The sequence below is a fragment of the Monodon monoceros genome, unplaced genomic scaffold (assembly GCF_005190385.1).
Source record: "Monodon monoceros isolate NGI ecotype Baffin Bay Population unplaced genomic scaffold, NGI_Narwhal_1 Super_Scaffold_3, whole genome shotgun sequence".
NCBI classification, from domain to species: domain Eukaryota; kingdom Metazoa; phylum Chordata; class Mammalia; order Artiodactyla; family Monodontidae; genus Monodon; species Monodon monoceros.
Window position 1 is genome coordinate 40,568,374 of NW_021703780.1, and position 14,628 is coordinate 40,583,001.

Consider the following 14,628-nt stretch of genomic DNA (forward strand, 5'->3'; position numbering starts at 1 on the left):
ACACACAGGATGGGGCCCCTATCGGGGAGCGGTTGTGCGCGTGTAGGTGGGGGGCACAAGGGGCCGAATGTCTGGAGTGGGAAGTGGGCAGAAGTCTCCTCCAGGACTTCCCAGTAAAGGAAGGGGACCGGGAGGGAAGAGAAGAGGAAGGGGCAGAGCGATCCCCATTGAGGGCAGGGGATGAGAGGGATACAGGGGAAAAGAGACCGTGATGGGCGTCTTTCTCCTCCAGCTTGAACTGGGGCTCCCGGACTTGGGCTGCAACTGCCAGGGGGTGGCCTCTTTCTGGGACAAGGCAGCAGTGGGTCCCCTCGCCCCCTCCCGCAGTTCCCCCCTACTTCCCTGTCCTCTCCTTCAGTCCGTGGCCAGTCCTTATGTGGGCTCCAGAGTCGATTAGCGCGGACCCCCTCCCCTTCCTCCTCCTCCTCCCAGCCCCCTCCCTCCCTTCTGCTCTCCTCCAGCCCCTTTCATCGGCTGGCCCATTCCCCTAATCCTGGCCCCCTCCCCTAATCCCCCCCATCCGACCCCCGGCCGGCTGCAGCTATTGTAAGGTGGAGAGAAAGGGGAGGGGGGGACTCAGCGAAAGGAGAGGGGTGGGGGAGGGCCACCTGTTCCAAGACCCCCTCCCAAGGATAGACTGGATACTACGATGGGGCCATGAACAAATCACCCTTGGGGACCATAAGGACCCAGGGAATTGGGGGAGGGGACTGGGGCTGCAGGATCAGTGGAAGGGGGTGGGGCAGAGAGCCCCTCCCTCCAAAAGACCCAGAGTGTCACGCACACACAGTGACACACACTCTCTCCTCTCATACCCGGCGGCGGGGGTTGCCCTGGGAGACCAGGCAGTGAAAGGGAACAATCCTTCGCGAAAGGGAAAGGAGGGGGAGGTGGCGAAGGGTCTGAGGACTTGGACACAAGAAGAACCGGAGGTGGCAGGGAAGAGGATTTGGAATTTATTAGGGTCACAAGCACCCCTGCCTCCCATATTCAGCATTCCTGAGCCATACACTGCCACCCCTTTTGTAGCCTGGGAACTCAGAGCCCTCATCAGCAGGAGGCCCGGCAGAGTGGTGGGATAGTGAGCAGAGTCCGGGGTCCTTGAGGCAGTTACATGAAAAGACCTCCTGGGAGGGGCAGAAACATTTGGACAGATGTATAGGTGGAGACAAATGGGCTGGGGGGGGAGGCAACCACTTCTGTCCTTGGCCTATGGGAACTTCTGCCCTTCCCTCAGTGGCTCCAGACTCCCCTCATTTGCTTTCTGGGTTCCACTTCTCTGCCCTCTTCCTCCCCCTGATGGCCTCATACCAGTGACTTCCACTGACGCCCCTGTGATGTATCCACTGTCTTCAGATGCCAAGAACGCGACCACATCTGCCACATCTACAGGAATGGTGGGGAGAGGGCAGAATCCTACTCACTCTCACAGACCCAAAGTAGCCTCCTACCAGAATCATCCCTCCCCCAACCACCAATCCTGGTGAGACCCTCTCAGATACCACAGACCTCAGGATCTCTTCATTCAGGCCCCCTCTGCACTCACCCTCAGGGTCCCCCATATGTCCCACTGGGATCATTCCAGTCACCTGTAAGGAAACACTCGTGTGAGTGAAGGTCTTTTTTTTTTTTTTGTAGACCGAGTCTGTGGCTTTTTTTGGTCTTCATTCCTTATACGCTTGCTGAATATGCCCCTCACTGGGCCCAGCATCCTCTCTCTGAAGCCCAGAGAGGTTGGCTCTCTGAATGATTCTGCCCTTCACCCACAGTCTCCTACCTTGTCCAGTACTTTCTGTGGCACTTTCTGTGTCATGGGTGTTTTAATGAACCCTGGGAGGACAGAGTTACAGCGGATCCCATGTCTGTGGAAAGGAGAGTGGCTGCTGACTCCAGAGAGGACTGAACACTGACCCTCCCTCAGACCTTCCACATGGCCCCAGGTGTCTGACCAACCGTCCAAGCTCCCGGGCTGCAGTCTGGGTCAGCCCAACCACTCCAGCCTTGGATGCTGCGTAGTTTGTCTGTCCCACGTTCCCCACCTTTGGGTGAGCCAGAGATTGGGGTTAAGTTGGGAGTCCTAAGGAGGGGCTCTCCTCTCTGTGCCCACTTGGCTGGCTGACCTCGTCCCAACTCAACCTGACCTTCCCTACGATGCTACTGATGTTGATGATGGAGCCAGGACAGCCACTGGACACCAGGGCTTGGGCTGCAGCCTGAGTGACTAGAAAGATGCCCTGGGGGTGGGGAGAGAAAGTAACAAGGCAGAAAGGATCAGCAGGGGTGACACTCCTCCAACTCCCTCCCCAGGCTAGAGGGCCCAGAAGTCATGGGTTCAAAGATCACCACCTTGAGGTTGACAGCTATGACTTTGTCCCAGTCATCCTCAGACATGTGGAGCAGAAACTCATCCCTGGTGATGCCCGCACAGGACACAACGACAGATGGCGGGCGAGAAAAGCAGGCCTATGTAAGGGGTAGGTTACACACCAAAAAACCTTGTAGAGCCGAGGGCACTGGAGGCAACGTTAGGGCTTTAAAGGGGGCGACGTCGTCTCGCTTTTTCACCTGCACTTGATCCAGCAGGCGCCTGACGGCCCCGGCCTCGGACACGTCAGCCTGGAAGGCTGCGTGGGCCCCGCGGGGTGCCCCCTCGTGGCTCCCTGGCCCTCCCAGCAGCCGCACCGTCTCCCGTGCCGCTGCCCCGTCCAGGTCGCAAGCGGCCACAGTGGCCCCCTCAGCCGCCAGGCGCACACCTACTGCTCGGCCGATGCCACTACCAGCACCTGAGATGGGAGACAACACGCGGGAGGGGGGGAGGGAGAAGTGGGCAGGGGTCAGAGGTCAACAGGGCGCAAAGTTAGTAAAATTCGGACCACAGGCCACAGCGGTTGTAGAGTCCGAGGGCGCGCCCCGACGTCACTCTAGCACACCAACCCACCCTGGGAGAGGACACCCCCCCCCCCAACCTGTGACCAGAGCCAGCGCGAAGCGAAGCCGGAGCTGAGACGCCATGGCGGGTGGCGAGTGGGCGGGCCCCTAGCACTGAGCCAATCCGAGCGCAGAGGGGGCGCGGCGAGAGCAAAGCCGGACCAATCGAAGACCCGCCAGCGTTAGGCCACTGGCGGCCACCCGCGCAGGCAGACCTCCAACCGCGGGGGCGTGGCCAGACACCAAAGCTTGGGGGCCAGTGGAGCCGGGAGAAGAGGGGCCCCCATTCCCCCAAAAAAGGACAAAGACTGCGCGTGGAGCGGAAGATCCAAGGATTTTATTTCCGGTCACCACCCCTCCTTCCCCATTCAAACAGTGATATAAAAGAATACAAACAAAAGAAAAATCAGGCCATGAGAGTAGCAACTAGCCCCCCTCCCCCCCAATCACTCCCAAATCAGGACACACGATTGATGTTTATCCCCGACTTCTGCTACCCACTTCAGGGCTCTGGTCTTCCCTGGAGTTTCCACCAACCGGTGGGAGAGAGGGAGGTGGACCCTGGTGAAGCCAGTGTGTGGCAGCTTGGTCCTCTGTGAATAGGTGGGGTGGGGGATATGGGGTAGGCTGCCGTGACTCCTCTCTCTTCCAGCCTTCTTCATGGCCTCACTTAGTCCCCAAACCCAACAACATGGTCAGCACATGCCCAACACTATGGTCCCTCTGGGCTGTCATTCTCACCTCTGCAGCCCCTGTAAGACTGCCAAATCTTGATAGCTTTCAAGACAAAGTCGCCACCTCCCTAGGATACAACTCCCTCCTTTGGCAGATGTCCCAGGCCAGGGCCCCCAACTTCCACAGACCCCTGACCTGGAGGGTTTAGAGGCTAGAGGTTTGGGGCTGGGGTGGGGCTGGTTTACCTCACCTCTCACTCAAGGTGGGCAATCAGCACCATCATGAAAACTCCCCCCAGCAGCCCCAGCACCTCCAGAAGTGATTGCAATGGTGATGCCTCCCTCAACAGCTCAGGCAACACTGACACCGTTGCTACATAGATAAAGCCACCTGCAGTGAATGGCAGAACCCAGCCAGGACCTGTGCCACCTGCAACTTCACTGCCCACTGCCCCTCCTTCAGTTAGGAGGGCACAGGCTGTGCCTGCCAGTGCCCCTATTGCCGTCAGTAGTTGTAGACGCATCGCCTGGTGGGCAGAAAAGAGAGAGAGAGGCACTCACCAACATCTAAAGGTTATCAGTGGTTTAGATGTGGCTGGAGGGGTATAAGTGTACATGGATAAGATGCATGTCTTTAGAAACTAAATAGTAAGGCAAAAAGAAGGGGATCTAGAATAGACACTTTCTGAAAAATCTTAGATCAAAGAGGTCCTTTCCACAGACCTTCTGACTCAATAGGTCAGGGTCAGGGGCATGGTGTGAAAGACCCCCATAAAACATTCAGATGGCTATGGACCACAGTTCAAGAACTACTGAGCTACAAGACAAAGAAACAGAACTTCTTCCGCCTCGTTTCTAGAGGATCTGTTGTTAACAATACAGGCATACCTCGGAGATATTGTGAGTTCAGTCCCAGGCCATCACAATAAAGCAAGTCACATGAGTTTTTTTGGTTTCCCAATGCATATATTTACACTATCCTGTAAGTATGCAGTAGCATTATGCCTACAACGTACGTAGCTTAGTTAAAAAATACTCTACCGAGGGCTTCCCTGGTGGCGCAGTGGTTGAGAGTCCGCCTGCCAATGCAGGGGACGCAGGTTCGTGCCCCGGTCCGGGAAGATCCCACATGCCTCGGAGTGGCTGGGCCCGTGGGCCATGGCCGCTGGGACTGCGCATCTGGAGCCTGTGCTCCGCAACGGGAGGGGCCGCGGTGGTGAGAGGCCCGCGTACCACACACAAACAAAATACTCTACTGATAAAAAATGCTAACCATCACGTAAGCCTTCAACAAGTTGCAATCTTTTTGCTATAGTAACATCAGAGATCACTGATCACAGATCAACGTAACAAGTATGATAATAACGAAGTTTGAAATGTTTCAAGAATTACTCAAACTGTGACACAGACATGAAGTAAACAAATGTTGTTGGAAAAATTGTATCCATAGACTTGCTGAAGCAGGGTTGCTATAAATTTGTAAAAAACGCAATATCTGCTAAGTGTAATAAAGGATTGCAATAAAACGAGGTATGCCTGTAGTACAACTTGTTCGGAACTAACGGGTGGCAGTCTGGGTTTGGGGTGGGTTAGCGGGGGATAAAAGGCTTGAGGCAACCATGTTTGGTGCACACCATCACCAACCTGCTTTTTGCTGCAGCCAGACTGGACCAAGATGGCAAAGTCCCCGACTTCATGGGGCACTTCATGTAGCAGAACAGTCATTGTGGTCAGGATCCCCAGTCCCCGACCCCCTCGAAATGAAGCACCAATGGCCAGACCATCCGTGAAGTTGTGTGCCAGGTCAGCAGCCAGATTCAGGTACCCCGATACACGTAGGTCTTTTACAGGAGAAAATAAGATTAAACAATTAGAGGTATCCATCACCCCTAGTCTCAGCCCTGATCAGCCCCCCAGAGACCACTTCACATCCAGCCTCAGTATTTTCCAGACACCTGTGATCACCCACAGTGCTGTTCCATGTGATTCATGATGATGCCCCTTGCCCAAGCGTATGCAACGCTGGCCCTCACCGGAACCTGCTTTTTCCTCTTCAGAGTTCTGAGGTTTCACTGGCCTGTCTTTGGGCCTTGTGCTCCCTCCTCTGCTTTTCCTCGATCCCCCTGCTTCCTTTTCTTCTTCCTCTGAGCTCTGTTTCTCCTCTGAAGGATGCCCTGAGGGAAGAAAGCAGTTGGTAAGAGTGGAGAACAGAGATTTGCCAATATGTCCTCATAAGGGTAGTCTTCTCCCACCTAAGAACCATAAAATGAGGAGATTCAGAGATGGCAAGGTGGCTTTCACGAAAGTTGTTCCTGGGCTCACCCTGTCTTCCATGTGTGTGACCGTGAGCGTGTCCATGTCCGTGTCCATGTCCTCCTTTTACATGTCTCACAAATTTCTCCACCACGAGAAAGGCGACAATTCCACTGAGGACCCACAGTCCCACAGACAGAATGGGGCCCTGGCCTAGGAATGGATACATTGAGACATTAAGGGAGATTTTGATTTCAGACTCTTCCTCCCCAAGCACAAGAGAAGGACAGGGAGGGACAGACCTTCCCCAGCACCCCAACCCCACGTCTTCACCTGCCCCTTCCTCACCACTGTGGGAATGTCCATGTCCAGGCTGCTCCAGAGGGTGGTGAGAATGAGGTTCTGGAGGAAGGGAGAGACAAAGCCAGATGAGGAAATACCCCAACCAAGGGGTGTGTATTTGGGAGAATATTGGAAGGTCAGGGATCACAAAGGGGAAAGAACCCTCTTGTCCAAAGCATGAAATACATTAAGATTTAAGGTAGAAGCTAGAGATCACTTACCCAGAGCATGAGGGATGAGGTGCAGGAAGGCATCTCCCAAGAGCCCACCCGAAGCAAAACTCAGCAAGATCTGGAGCAGAGAGCGGTGCCGAGGGGAGTTTGACTCCACGGGGATAAGGAAGAGGACGAAAAATGGAGCTGCAGAGATCAGCACTGTGGCCCCCAGTGCCTGGCGAGGGAGAGTCAGGGGTCAAGTGGTGTGGGGTTTCCCAACAATCCCGAACCAGTCCCCCTCTGCCCCATCCCCGGGGGACTCACATAGGCCCAGAGAGTGACAGTGTCCAGGTTCTGTTTGATGCCTGGAGCCCCAGACTCCTCATAGATTGCATGGCTGTGCTCATGATCATGTCCATGTTCTCGGTGGTAGACGCTCTCATGAGAGTGGCCATGACTATGGCCATGGTGCAAATCCTCATGCGAATGTCCATGGTCGTGACCGTGGGTATGCCCATGCCAGATGCTCTCATGAGTGTGGCCAGGGGCATGGCTGTGTCCATGGTGGAAATCCTCATGTGAGTGCCTGTGGCTGTGGCCCTGGAAGTCCTCGTGCAGGTCTTCGTACAGGTCGCCATGACCCCCGTGTCCGGCCACTAGCAGCCCCAAGGCCGCCCAGGTCAGCAGTCCCATGGCCACCCAGTGGGGGGCCCCCAGGCCTCTGGCCATCACGCTGACCAGAGGGACAGAGATAGTGACTCCACTTGACCCTCAACTCTATACCTATGCGGGGTCCGCTCTACTCCGTTCGCGCCCTCCGTCCACTTCTATGGGCTGCTTCCCCATTCCATCCTGTCCCCACCCACATTGTTCCCAAGACTCGTTTTCTTTATCCGGAACCCCATCCCTGATGCAGGGCCCCCGGGACACCGCTCTAGGCTTTGATCCTCCACTATATGGACTCTCTGCGTCCTCGTCTCTATGACCCACTAAATGAAGAAAAAGGCCTGAAAAGGACGGTAGGGAAAAACAGGGAATTCTCACCGGCTCCGGGATCCTCTCCTTTCCCGGTTTGCTCGGACGTGGCAGTCCCGCCTCTAGCTCCCGCGAGAACAGGGAGTTCCGTTCTACCTTGGTCCCAGTACCTTTACCAATATGGCGGCACTCCGGTAGTGGTGAAGCCGTCTAGCCCTGGCGCGCATGCGCGGGTGTGGAGGTTATTTGAGGGGACGCTGGGCTAGGCGGGTTAACAGGCGGGAGGAGACCGCCTCCTCCGTTTCCAACCAGACGAGGAGGCGGGAACTAGCGCGGAGACTTCCCGTCTATACCAAGATGGCTGCCAGATCGGCGCTGTCATTTTGCTACAGCGCAGAGCGAAGCGCTTAATTCGACCCGGTTAAGGCCAGAGACTTTTTCTCTGGGGCTTCCTCGTGCTCAGCTAGTCCAACGATCAATCCTTGGGAATCCCTGGTACCTCTTCGGTATTCCTACACTCAGCCAGGAATCATGTCTTGGGCTGCTCGCCCGCCCTTCCTCCCCCAGCGGCATGCCGCAGGGCAGTGTGGGCCGGTGGGGGTGCGAAAAGAAATGCATTGTGGGGTCGCGTCCCGGTGGCGGCGGCGACGGCCCTGGCTGGATCCCGCAGCAGCAGCGGCGGCGGCGGCGGTGGCAGCCGGAGAACAACAAACCCCGGAGCCGGAGCCGGGGGAGGCTGGACGGGACGGGATGGGCGACAGCGGGCGGGGTGAGTGACCTAGCGGACGGACCGGCAAGCCAGTGACCGCGTTATCAGCAACCCCTTCCCCCCCCCCTCCCCTGGTGTTCTTTCCCGGGCGCTCCCGCCCCCTTGTTTGTAAACACGCGTCCCCTCCCTCCCGAGGGCCTTAGTGCCCTCCCCCCGGGGCGGGGCGGGGAGGGGGAGCTTCCGCCCTCCTAGCGGTGGCCGCTTGAGGCCCTGCACTACGGAGGTCCAAGGCGTGGGACACTAGTCCTCGAGATTGAGGACTCTGGACGTTTGAAGGCAAATTCTGTGTCCTAGGAGGGGTCTCTTCTGCCTATCTCTTTTCCCTGCACGTTCTGGCTACGAGCTGGGAGTGGAGGGGCTGACTGGTCCACCCCACGTGCTGCCCCACCCACACGAGATGCGTCTGGCTTGGGGTGACCAAATGCATTGTTTGGAATTTGCCTCACCTGAACGATCCTCCTCTGTCAGCCCCCTTCTCTCACCACGATTAGGAGTTAAGCCGTTGTTTGACAGCAGGGTGTCTCTGGACTTGGGAAGGGGTGGGGTGAGGTGGGGGCGCGGTGGGGGGATCAGAGAATTAAAGGCTCCGGTTGGATGATCGAAGACTCATTTTCTCTTTTTGTCTCTTCTGTCTGTGTGTGTCCGTGCCTGTGTGTACCCCTCACCAGACTCCCGAAGCCCAGACAGTTCCTCTCCAAATCCCCTTCCCCAGGGGGCCGCTCCCCCTTCTCCTCCGGGGCCACCCTTACCCCCTTCAGCAGCTGCATCCCTTGGAGGCTCTGGGGCTCCACCCCCACCCCCGATGCCACCCCCACCACTGGGCTCCCCCTTCCCGGTCATCAGCTCTTCCATGGGGTCCCCTGGTCTGCCCCCTCCAGCTCCCCCAGGATTCTCCGGGCCTGTCAGCAGTCCCCAGGTGAGAGGTTGTGACCCACTTACTGCCTCTCCACTTTCATTTCCTTGTTTTCCTGGTGACCTAGATCCTTGTGTGAACTTCCCCATGGCCCACTGACCTTCCAGGCCTGTGGTCCTTGTGCGACCCCTGGCATTTCTTGAGGTGACTGAGCTTTCAGTGCACGCCTCCTCCCCAACCCTGTAAAAGAACCCAGCTATTCTTGATGTCCCTTTCATATATCAGTGATTTTTTGCCCTTTTGGTTCCATCTACCCTTCTGAAATACAAGCCCTTCAGGGCCACTGTGTTGCACAATTTCAGGGGGACCTTTATGTCTCATCTCTTCGGGGTTGTACTCCAGGGGTGGCCCTTCCCCGGCACTGCAATGTAAATAATGTCCTTTGTAACGTGCAATGCAGGGCCCTGCCTAGGTGGTAGGGAATGATGTACCTCCCCTCTGAGAGATTATCCTTCCCAATGAGTCTCCCTGTGACTTCCCTATTTCCCCCAACCCAGATTAACTCAACAGTGTCGCTCCCTGGGGGTGGGTCTGGCCCCCCTGAAGATGTGAAGCCACCAGTCTTAGGGGTCCGGGGCCTGCACTGTCCACCCCCTCCAGGTGGCCCTGGGGCTGGCAAACGGCTATGTGCAATCTGCGGGGACCGAAGCTCAGGTATGGGGCTCAGAGGACCAGCAGAGAGGAAGAGAGCGTGTACCGTTTACCATCACCTGTGGGATTCCTAGGGGCTCTTGAGGTTTGGTTAGAGCAAGTGAGCTGGGGGAGGCCTGACGAGAGTTAAGGACCCTGCGGCTCAGATTTGGTGTGGGGGGGTGGTCAGAGGGAAGAGGGGGCTGGCATAGGGTTTTTGAACCGTGAGAAGAGTGGGACTGGATCATGCCTCATGTCCTGGTTCCCCATCTCTCTCTTTGGCAAACACAGAGCAGACTTCAACTAAATTTGCTGGGGGGAGGTGGGCAAGAGTCCTAGTGGCACAGGGTCTACGTGCAGTCTTACTGCTCTTCCTGTCCCCTCGCAGGCAAACACTACGGGGTTTACAGCTGTGAGGGCTGCAAAGGCTTCTTCAAGCGCACCATCCGTAAGGACCTGACCTACTCGTGCCGGGACAACAAGGACTGCACGGTGGACAAGCGCCAGCGGAACCGCTGTCAGTACTGCCGCTATCAGAAGTGCCTGGCCACCGGCATGAAGAGGGAGGGTAAGGGCCTGCCCTACCCAGGCCTCCCAGTCTACCCTGTGGGAAGAGAGGGAGGAGGGGGAGGGAAGACTGCAGGGACTATAAGGCTGGACTCCTCTCTCTCCTCCAGAGGGCGATATTTGATTCCCTCTCCCCTGCTCATCAGCCCTCCTCTCTGGTACCTTGACCTGGTGCCTTGAGTTTCCTTCTTAATGGTTTTGCTTCTGTGGCCTCTGCCCCTCTGACCCCTCCCTGGTCTGGTGCTAGGGTAGGATAAGTTTTCCTTCCCCATGATGGGTTTCTCTAGCTCCCCTTCTCTAACCTGAGTAATTCTTCCTCATTTTGACCAAGTGCTTCCACTCTGGTCTCCATCTCCCTATTATCTGTGTTCTCTCCTCCAAACTCTGGGACTCTACCCTCTTAAGCTGCAGCCTTTACTGAAGACCTCAGGGCTTCTTCTTTTTTTTTTTTTTTTTTAATCTCTATCTTTTCTTCTTAAGCTTGATTCTGGAATTCTGAGAGAGATACTTTAGGGAGTATATGTTGGTCACATCCCTCATTTTAGAGAAGATGAGCCTGAAGCCTGGCTTTCCCAAGGTCATGCAACAAAAGAGTGGCAGGTCTTGGATCAGAACCCACACCTCTGAAGACCCAGGCCAGTGCTCCTTTTCCTGCTTTTTTGTTGAGTCAGAAGAGCACCAGATTTGCCATCAGGCACGCTTAGATTTGGACATACGACTTGCCATGTATTGTGTGAACTTGGGCAAGCTGTTTAATGAACTGCCCCCAAATCGTTATTTTTAAAAATGGGGTCAAGAGCTCACAGGGTTGTTATGATACTTGAGTGAACGTGAAAGTGTGTTTGGCACGTTTCCTAGTGTATAGTACGCTCTCAGTTTAAATGCTAGCTTTCTCCGTAATTCCTTTACCCACCCTTTTACTTCTTCTGGGTTTATTTATCTGTTCTTTTATAAGTCCTGCTTCTGGACTGCCACAAATACGCCATGGTTTCCAGTGACTTCCCCAATTTCTATAAATATCTCCTAAGGGCCATGAGACCCTGATAAGACCCTAAGGACATTTTGGAATCTCCTCATGGCTGGCTGCTGACTTTCTATTTTTTTCTCCTTCCTCCTTCTCCTTCAGCGGTTCAGGAGGAGCGTCAGCGGGGGAAGGACAAGGATGGGGATGGGGAGGGGGCTGGGGGAGCCCCCGAGGAGATGCCCGTGGACAGGATCCTGGAGGCAGAGCTTGCTGTGGAGCAGAAGAGTGACCAGGGCGTTGAGGGTCCTGGGGGAACGGCGGGTAGCGGCAGCAGCGTGAGTGCTGGGGTCAATCTACTCTTCTTCCTGATGGGGGTGGGGAGGCGGGAGTCTAGGTCTGTTCTATCTCCCCCTCCCCTCCCTTCCCCTCACAACCCATCTAACACTGCCGGGGACCGGAAGTGCCACCAAACAAGGTCTCTTAGACATCTGAGGTAGGCGTGATAGCATCCTCCGTCCCCACTCCCAAAACAATCCACTCACAGAACCACAGGCAAGTCCCAAATTAATAATTGTTTTCCTGAATGCTAGAAGAGGAGGAATTGGTTCAGATGGGGCTTGAAGAGAGACTACAAATAAGGAGGGGGTGTCAAAAGCCTCTTATGGGGTTGGGGGGGCTCCCAGTGTACTTCCAAGCCTATAACTCTCACCCCTCCTCCCCTGCAGCCAAATGATCCTGTGACTAACATCTGCCAGGCAGCTGACAAACAGCTCTTCACACTTGTTGAGTGGGCAAAGAGGATCCCACACTTTTCCTCCTTGCCTCTGGATGACCAGGTCATACTGCTACGGGCAGGTCAGTGACCTTGGACTCCTTGAATCTCTTGTCATTTGACCCCTCTTGGACCTCCTGACCTTCAGGGACCCCAGCGGCCTTACCTTGCATACTCAGAGAGCCAGTCTCATTGACCTCGCCACCCCTTCTTCTCTTCCCCTGATGTGCTTTCAATCCCATGGCCTGATCCCTGGCTCGTCACCCTTGCCGCCCCCCACCCCCAGGCTGGAATGAGCTCCTCATTGCCTCCTTCTCTCACCGATCCATCGATGTCCGAGACGGCATCCTCCTCGCCACAGGTCTTCACGTGCACCGCAACTCAGCCCATTCCGCAGGCGTGGGAGCCATCTTTGATCGGTCAGTGGCCCTCGGCTGGGCTGGCCTGTCGGTCGAGGGGGTGGGGCTATAGGCTGGTCCGTGTCCAAGGCTGGCTGAGCTGTGACCTTTGAGTGACCTGCAGGTCCCTCTCCAGGGTGCTGACAGAGCTAGTGTCCAAAATGCGTGACATGAGGATGGACAAGACAGAACTTGGCTGCCTGAGGGCAATCATTCTGTTCAATCCAGGTAAGAGGAGGATTACCCCCGTCTCTCAAGACCAAGGCAGCCTTGGAGCCTCCTCTTCTTCGGAGACTCCTAAGTTACCCAGCTATCCCCCTCAACCTAGAAATCTCACAGCTGACAAAGAAGAACCCACATCTGCTGATAACATTCCCTTTGCAACCCCATCCCTCAAACCCATTGTGCCCTGCTTCCCTTGCCAGGCATCTGGTGAAGGGCGTGTAGGTGGGGCCCAAAAGGGACATCGTGTGGGCCACACCTCCACATTTGTCCTGATTTGATTTGCCCTCCTTCCTCTTCCTCCTCTCTTCCCTGCCATCCCAGATGCCAAGGGCCTCTCCAACCCCAGCGAGGTAGAGGTCCTGCGGGAGAAAGTGTACGCGTCCCTGGAGACCTATTGCAAACAGAAGTACCCTGAGCAGCAGGGCCGGTGAGAAGGCGCTGTGGGGCTGAGGGGCTGTGGGAACCGAGGCTCCTGCTGGGGTGGGGGTAGTGCCATGTGGCTCTAGCTCTCACTCCATGTCTCCCATTCCCTCCTCAGGTTTGCCAAGCTGCTCTTGCGTCTTCCTGCTCTCAGGTCCATAGGCCTTAAGTGTCTAGAGCATCTGTTTTTCTTCAAGCTCATTGGCGACACCCCCATCGACACCTTCCTCATGGAGATGCTTGAGGCTCCCCACCAGCTGGCCTGAGCCCACACCCAGATGTGGTGTTCCTCACGCTTGAGGAGGGCACATGGGCAAGGGACTCTGAGCCTTGGGGCAGGGTGGGGAGGGACCATGTTCCTAGAATCTTGGTGGGGTGAGGAGCATAGGGCAGAACCGAGACCTCCAACGGGGGGTCCCTAAACCCTGCAAGGGTTTGCTTGACATCCCAAGTCAGAGGGGACCGCAGACCACTTTGAGGGCTGGACCTCTCCCTTCAGTGGCCTTGAGTCTCTGAATTTGTCTGGCTCTGCCATGATCTGGGGGTGCTTTCTTACCCCTGGCCTGGAATGGCCTCTCCTTCCCCCAGCACAGAGCACTGGCCTTGCTCCCAGGACCTGGCTTCCTTCTCGTCTTGCTTCACTTAGCCCCCCATCTGAAGAATGGAAATGGGAACTCCCGCAGAGATGGATTTGGGGGGCAGGCCCCCCAAATGGATGGACATGGGAGTAAGGCTCTGACAGGCCTTCCTCCAACCAAGCCTGGCAGATGGGGGCTTCTCTGGAATAAGGAGGGGCCCTGTCGCTGTCCCATGTCCAGAGCCCCCTCTCACGCTTCACCTTCTGCTGTCAGACTGAAAAAGAAAAAGGTGGTGGTGGCTAAGGGGTGGGTGGAGATGTAGGAACCCATGTGCTATTTTTAATTTTCTCTGAGGATAGAGACTTGCAGTTAGACTCAAAGAAGTACTGTACTTTCCCAGGTTGACTAAGAAATGCCAGTGGTGGAGGTGGTGTTTGGGAAGGGCAGGGCCCTGAGGTGGTCTGCAGGGCTGGCTCTTCAGCACTGGCCTTCCCAGCCCCCTCCCCCACTCTTCCCGTCTGGCTTGGGGAAGGGGCCTGGGCTGTGAGGGCGGGGTGGGGGGAAGTGGCTTGGTGAGTAGTCCTCAGACCCTTCCCCTCCCAGCTCTCCCCCCAGCCCGGGGCACACACCTTGTAGGCTGGGGACACAGGCTCCTGGCCTCGGAATTGAGGGGAGATGGCCCGCCTGCAGAGATGGGGTGCTGGGGCTGCATGATTTTTGCCCTGCGACTCTTCTCTCCGGGGTTCCCTTACCCTCTCTTTCACTCACATAAAATCGCTTTCAAATTAAAATCGCTGTTTTCTGGACTGAGGTGACTGTATGGGGGGTGGGGGCAGCGCCGCACCGGGCCGCGTGTGGGAGGGTATCCGGTCGGGAGCTCCGGACCGGCTCCCTGGACGCCGCTGCCGCCGCCTAAGTTCCCTGGGGCCTCGGAGGCGGGCGCAGGGTGGGGGACACAAGGCGCGCTTTGTCGCGGAGGTGGGGGGAGAGGGTGTGCCAGCCGGGGGGCGGGGCCGGCCGGAGGGATGGGGGCGGCTGACTCTCAAAGGCGCCTTGTTCGCGGGC

At 56.4% G+C, this 14,628-nt stretch overlaps 3 protein-coding genes across 7 annotated transcripts; 1 reads left to right on the forward strand and 2 right to left on the reverse strand.

The window, feature by feature from the left end:
- Nucleotides 1-914: 914 nt before the first annotated feature.
- On the reverse strand, nt 915-3,026 carry HSD17B8 (hydroxysteroid 17-beta dehydrogenase 8). Of its 2 annotated transcripts, XM_029241637.1 has the most exons (9): nt 2,967-3,026; nt 2,566-2,783; nt 2,347-2,463; nt 2,142-2,234; nt 1,954-2,039; nt 1,778-1,862; nt 1,547-1,589; nt 1,312-1,386; nt 934-1,127 (listed from the first exon to the last, which is right to left on the reverse strand). In XM_029241637.1, the coding sequence occupies exons 1-9, from the start codon at nt 3,010-3,012 to the stop codon at nt 1,111-1,113; spliced, it is 780 nt and encodes a 259-aa protein (XP_029097470.1). In that variant the 5' UTR covers nt 3,013-3,026; the 3' UTR covers nt 934-1,110. The 2 variants fall into 2 exon arrangements, with proteins under 2 accessions (XP_029097471.1, XP_029097470.1); XM_029241638.1 differs by lacking the exons at nt 2,142-2,234; nt 2,347-2,463 and having other exon boundaries at nt 915-1,127; nt 2,488-2,783; nt 2,967-3,012.
- Nucleotides 3,027-3,243: 217 nt separating this feature from the next.
- SLC39A7 (solute carrier family 39 member 7) lies at nt 3,244-7,503 on the reverse strand. The gene is made up of 8 exons (XM_029242659.1): nt 7,397-7,503; nt 6,677-7,085; nt 6,419-6,587; nt 6,204-6,257; nt 5,925-6,068; nt 5,636-5,776; nt 5,247-5,443; nt 3,244-4,129 (listed from the first exon to the last, which is right to left on the reverse strand). The coding sequence occupies exons 2-8, from the start codon at nt 7,079-7,081 to the stop codon at nt 3,857-3,859; spliced, it is 1,383 nt and encodes a 460-aa protein (XP_029098492.1). The 5' UTR covers nt 7,082-7,085; nt 7,397-7,503; the 3' UTR covers nt 3,244-3,856.
- Nucleotides 7,504-7,638: 135 nt separating this feature from the next.
- On the forward strand, nt 7,639-14,369 carry RXRB (retinoid X receptor beta). 4 transcript variants are annotated; one of them, XM_029242662.1, is made up of 10 exons: nt 7,639-8,096; nt 8,765-9,012; nt 9,507-9,663; nt 10,028-10,207; nt 11,333-11,505; nt 11,896-12,025; nt 12,229-12,361; nt 12,465-12,568; nt 12,887-12,992; nt 13,104-14,369. In XM_029242662.1, exons 1-10 carry the CDS (start codon nt 7,859-7,861, stop codon nt 13,249-13,251), a joined length of 1,617 nt encoding a protein of 538 aa, XP_029098495.1. In that variant the 5' UTR covers nt 7,639-7,858; the 3' UTR covers nt 13,252-14,369. The 4 variants fall into 4 exon arrangements, 2 of the variants coding, with proteins under 2 accessions (XP_029098495.1, XP_029098496.1); XM_029242663.1 differs by having other exon boundaries at nt 12,477-12,568; XR_003796699.1 differs by having other exon boundaries at nt 7,683-8,096; nt 12,465-12,992; nt 13,104-13,242.
- Nucleotides 14,370-14,628: the final 259 nt, after the last annotated feature.

What these genes read in the sequence shown, in the direction of transcription:
- HSD17B8 (XM_029241637.1), bottom strand. Translation starts at nt 3,012, where the DNA reads ATGGCGTCTCAGCTCCGGCTTCGCTTCGCGCTGGCTCTGGTCACAG. An exon ending in TCATAGCTGTCAACCTCAAG is followed by an intron (nt 2,235 to 2,346) that starts GTGGTGATCTTT and finishes CCCCACCCCCAG; the next exon opens with GGCATCTTTCTAGTCACTCA. An exon ending in GCAGCCCGGGAGCTTGGACG is followed by an intron (nt 1,863 to 1,953) that starts GTTGGTCAGACA and finishes TCCTTTCCACAG; the next exon opens with ACATGGGATCCGCTGTAACT.
- SLC39A7 (XM_029242659.1), bottom strand. Translation starts at nt 7,081, where the DNA reads ATGGCCAGAGGCCTGGGGGCCCCCCACTGGGTGGCCATGGGACTGCTG. An exon ending in ACATGGACATTCCCACAGTG is followed by an intron (nt 6,069 to 6,203) that starts GTGAGGAAGGGG and finishes ATCCATTCCTAG; the next exon opens with GCCAGGGCCCCATTCTGTCT. An exon ending in TCACACACATGGAAGACAGG is followed by an intron (nt 5,777 to 5,924) that starts GTGAGCCCAGGA and finishes TTCTTCCCTCAG; the next exon opens with GGCATCCTTCAGAGGAGAAA.
- RXRB (XM_029242662.1), top strand. Translation starts at nt 7,859, where the DNA reads ATGTCTTGGGCTGCTCGCCCGCCCTTCCTCCCCCAGCGGCATGCCGCA. An exon ending in GATGGGCGACAGCGGGCGGG is followed by an intron (nt 8,097 to 8,764) that starts GTGAGTGACCTA and finishes ACCCCTCACCAG; the next exon opens with ACTCCCGAAGCCCAGACAGT. An exon ending in GGTCATACTGCTACGGGCAG is followed by an intron (nt 12,026 to 12,228) that starts GTCAGTGACCTT and finishes CCCCACCCCCAG; the next exon opens with GCTGGAATGAGCTCCTCATT.